The sequence below is a fragment of the Tigriopus californicus genome, chromosome 2 (assembly GCF_007210705.1).
Source record: "Tigriopus californicus strain San Diego chromosome 2, Tcal_SD_v2.1, whole genome shotgun sequence".
NCBI classification, from domain to species: Eukaryota; Metazoa; Arthropoda; class Copepoda; order Harpacticoida; family Harpacticidae; genus Tigriopus; species Tigriopus californicus.
The window spans coordinates 4,616,217-4,618,641 of record NC_081441.1 but is presented as its reverse complement, the minus strand read 5'-3'; the positions used below and the strand labels follow the sequence as shown (position 1 = coordinate 4,618,641).

At 44.4% G+C, this 2,425-nt stretch overlaps 1 protein-coding gene across 1 annotated transcript in view; it reads left to right on the top strand.

The window, feature by feature from the left end:
• The window catches only part of LOC131877067 (dihydrolipoyllysine-residue succinyltransferase component of 2-oxoglutarate dehydrogenase complex, mitochondrial-like), a 2,985-nt gene extending 1,064 nt beyond the window's left edge, over positions 1 to 1,921 (top strand). The window contains exons 4-7 of the mRNA XM_059222624.1: positions 28 to 583; positions 1,036 to 1,234; positions 1,301 to 1,552; positions 1,626 to 1,921. Coding sequence (XP_059078607.1) covers positions 28 to 583; positions 1,036 to 1,234; positions 1,301 to 1,552; positions 1,626 to 1,760 — 1,142 coding nt within the window. The 3' untranslated portion in view covers positions 1,761 to 1,921. The remainder of the gene's footprint in view (positions 1 to 27; positions 584 to 1,035; positions 1,235 to 1,300; positions 1,553 to 1,625) is intronic.
• Positions 1,922 to 2,425: the final 504 nt, after the last annotated feature.

Below are 2,425 nucleotides of genomic sequence, written 5' to 3'. Positions count from 1 at the left end.
AAACGGACAAAACTTCCGTACCCGTACCTTCGCCCGTGGCGGGTGTGATCGAAGAACTTTTGGTCGAGGATGGAGCCACGGTTCAACCGGGCAAGGAATTGGCCAAAATCAAAGTGGGCGCAGGGGGTGGCGGGGGTGCCAAAAAGGAGCCAAAGCAATCCGAGGAACCCAAGAAGTCCGAGGAACCCAAGAAGTCTGAGGAACCCAAGAAGTCCGAGGAACCCTCCAAAGAGGAACAATCGCCTCCCAAGCAGGAAGCCTCATCCTCGTCATCCGGTCCCATCCCGGACTCGCCGCCACAGGCACCTTCCAAGCCCTCGACGCCCAAGTCTGAGATGCCTGTGGCCGCCATTCGTCACGCCAAAACCATTGACAAGCCCGCGAGTGGTGGGCCCAAGAACGAAGGCACCAATGCCTCTCCCATGGTGCGTATGCCCCCCGCGGATCCCACCAAGGAGATTGCTGGCACTCGTTCCGAGCACCGCGTCAAGATGAACCGTATGCGACTCAAGATTGCTCAGCGACTCAAGGACGCTCAGAACACCACCGCCATGTTGACCACCTTCAACGAGATCGACATGAGGTAAAATACGATTTACTTTTACGGTTAAGTACCGTGTGGGCCAAATATTTTTGTCTTGTGCTTGTGTGAGCGAAACCCAACTTACACATGTTCTAGACGAAATGATTTAATGTATGCACGAGGTTTTTAACAGGCTGCCATGAAATGTTAAACTTTCGCAAGTAAATGTGCACTAAACAGTGCATGGGCAGAATGAGGGCTATAGGTGTATAAATGAAGCATTCAAACCAATGAATGTTTAAATATTTACTCCGTAAAAGCTTGTTTTGTTTTTGTTTGGCAAATTTCTTTGTAACATGCATTAAATCTTTTGCTTTTGACCTCAAGTTTGCTTTCGGTTGTTGTAAGTTCAAATTCGCTATGAAACTATGAAGTCAAAATTTGTCAAGATCAATCAAAGTTTCATTGAACCTACATCATTTATCTTTTAACACATCCTACTTGCTTTATAGTGGTCTCATGCAGTTGCGGAAGGAGAATCAAGACGCCTTTGTGAAGCGTCACGGTCTCAAATTAGGTTTCATGTCGGCTTTCGTTAAGGCCTCAGCTTATGGACTCACTATGCAGCCTACGGTGAACGCTGTGATTGAGGAGAACGAGATTGTTTATCGGGACTTCGTCGACATCTCCGTGGCTGTTGCCACGCCCAAGGTAAGTGTCCCTGCATTCACGCTGCTCCTAGTCTTTAGCCTTCATTGGCGTTTACTTTGGCTTTAGGGTTTGGTCGTACCTGTGTTGAGGAATGCCCAAGAGATGAATTACGCTGATATCGAGAAAGGAATTGCCGCTTTGGGCGAAAAAGCTCGCAACAATCAATTGGCCATGGAAGACATGAGCGGTGGCACTTTCACCATTTCTAATGGTGGCGTGTTTGGTTCGCTCTTTGGCACCCCCATCATCAATCCACCCCAATCGGCCATTTTGGGCATGCATGGCGTTTTTGAACGACCCGTCGTACGCAATGGACAAGTAAGAAATCATATAATTAATAAAGCATACTTTAAAAAGAGTCCCACATGAAATCCTTCTCTTCTCATTGTAGGTGGTCATCCGACCCATGATGTACGTAGCTTTGACTTACGACCATAGGTTGGTGGATGGACGTGAGGCTGTGACGTTTTTGAGGTCGATCAAGAACTCGGTGGAAGATCCCCGAACCATGCTGTTGGGCATGTAAACTTGTCCTCTGCAGGCCTTAGTGTGACTTCCAGAGCGCGCCATCAAGTGGAGACTGGCTAAAAGAGACGTCGTATGCCGGAGGTTTTAATTTGACATGAATTCCTACTTTCAACCAACAGCGGAAGGAGTTATTGAAATATAATGTAATAGATACGCCTATTTCCTGACTTGAATTGTTAACCATTTCAACAAATTAAATTCTTCAGTCTAAAAGGGACTTGTTTCTTGAGAGAATCAGGAAGTTCACATAATGTGAATAATGTTAATTTGAGTCATTACTTGAGTCATTACTTGATAATAATCTTCTTTATCGGGCTCCTTCATTTTTCAATTTGCTGCCCTCAAGTATTCATAGGGCTTATGTAAGTATTGATCCAATAGCAGGATTTAAGTCAGACTTGGACAAATTTTTGACTAAAATTCCAGATCAACCTTATATTCTAGGATTAGCCAGATCAGCCAACTCGAATTTGTTGGTCAATCAAATAATCTATATAAATAAAAGTCAAGTAAAATGAATAATCTTCTTGTCTTTACTGCTGGGATTCCAATCCTGGAAGTGGTAAGGAAGTCCGCAAAAAAAGAAGAAGAAAATGAAATATGTCTGCAATCTAGTTTGATAAAAAAATGGGGTCAGACAGTATTTAGAAAGTAACAAAGCTA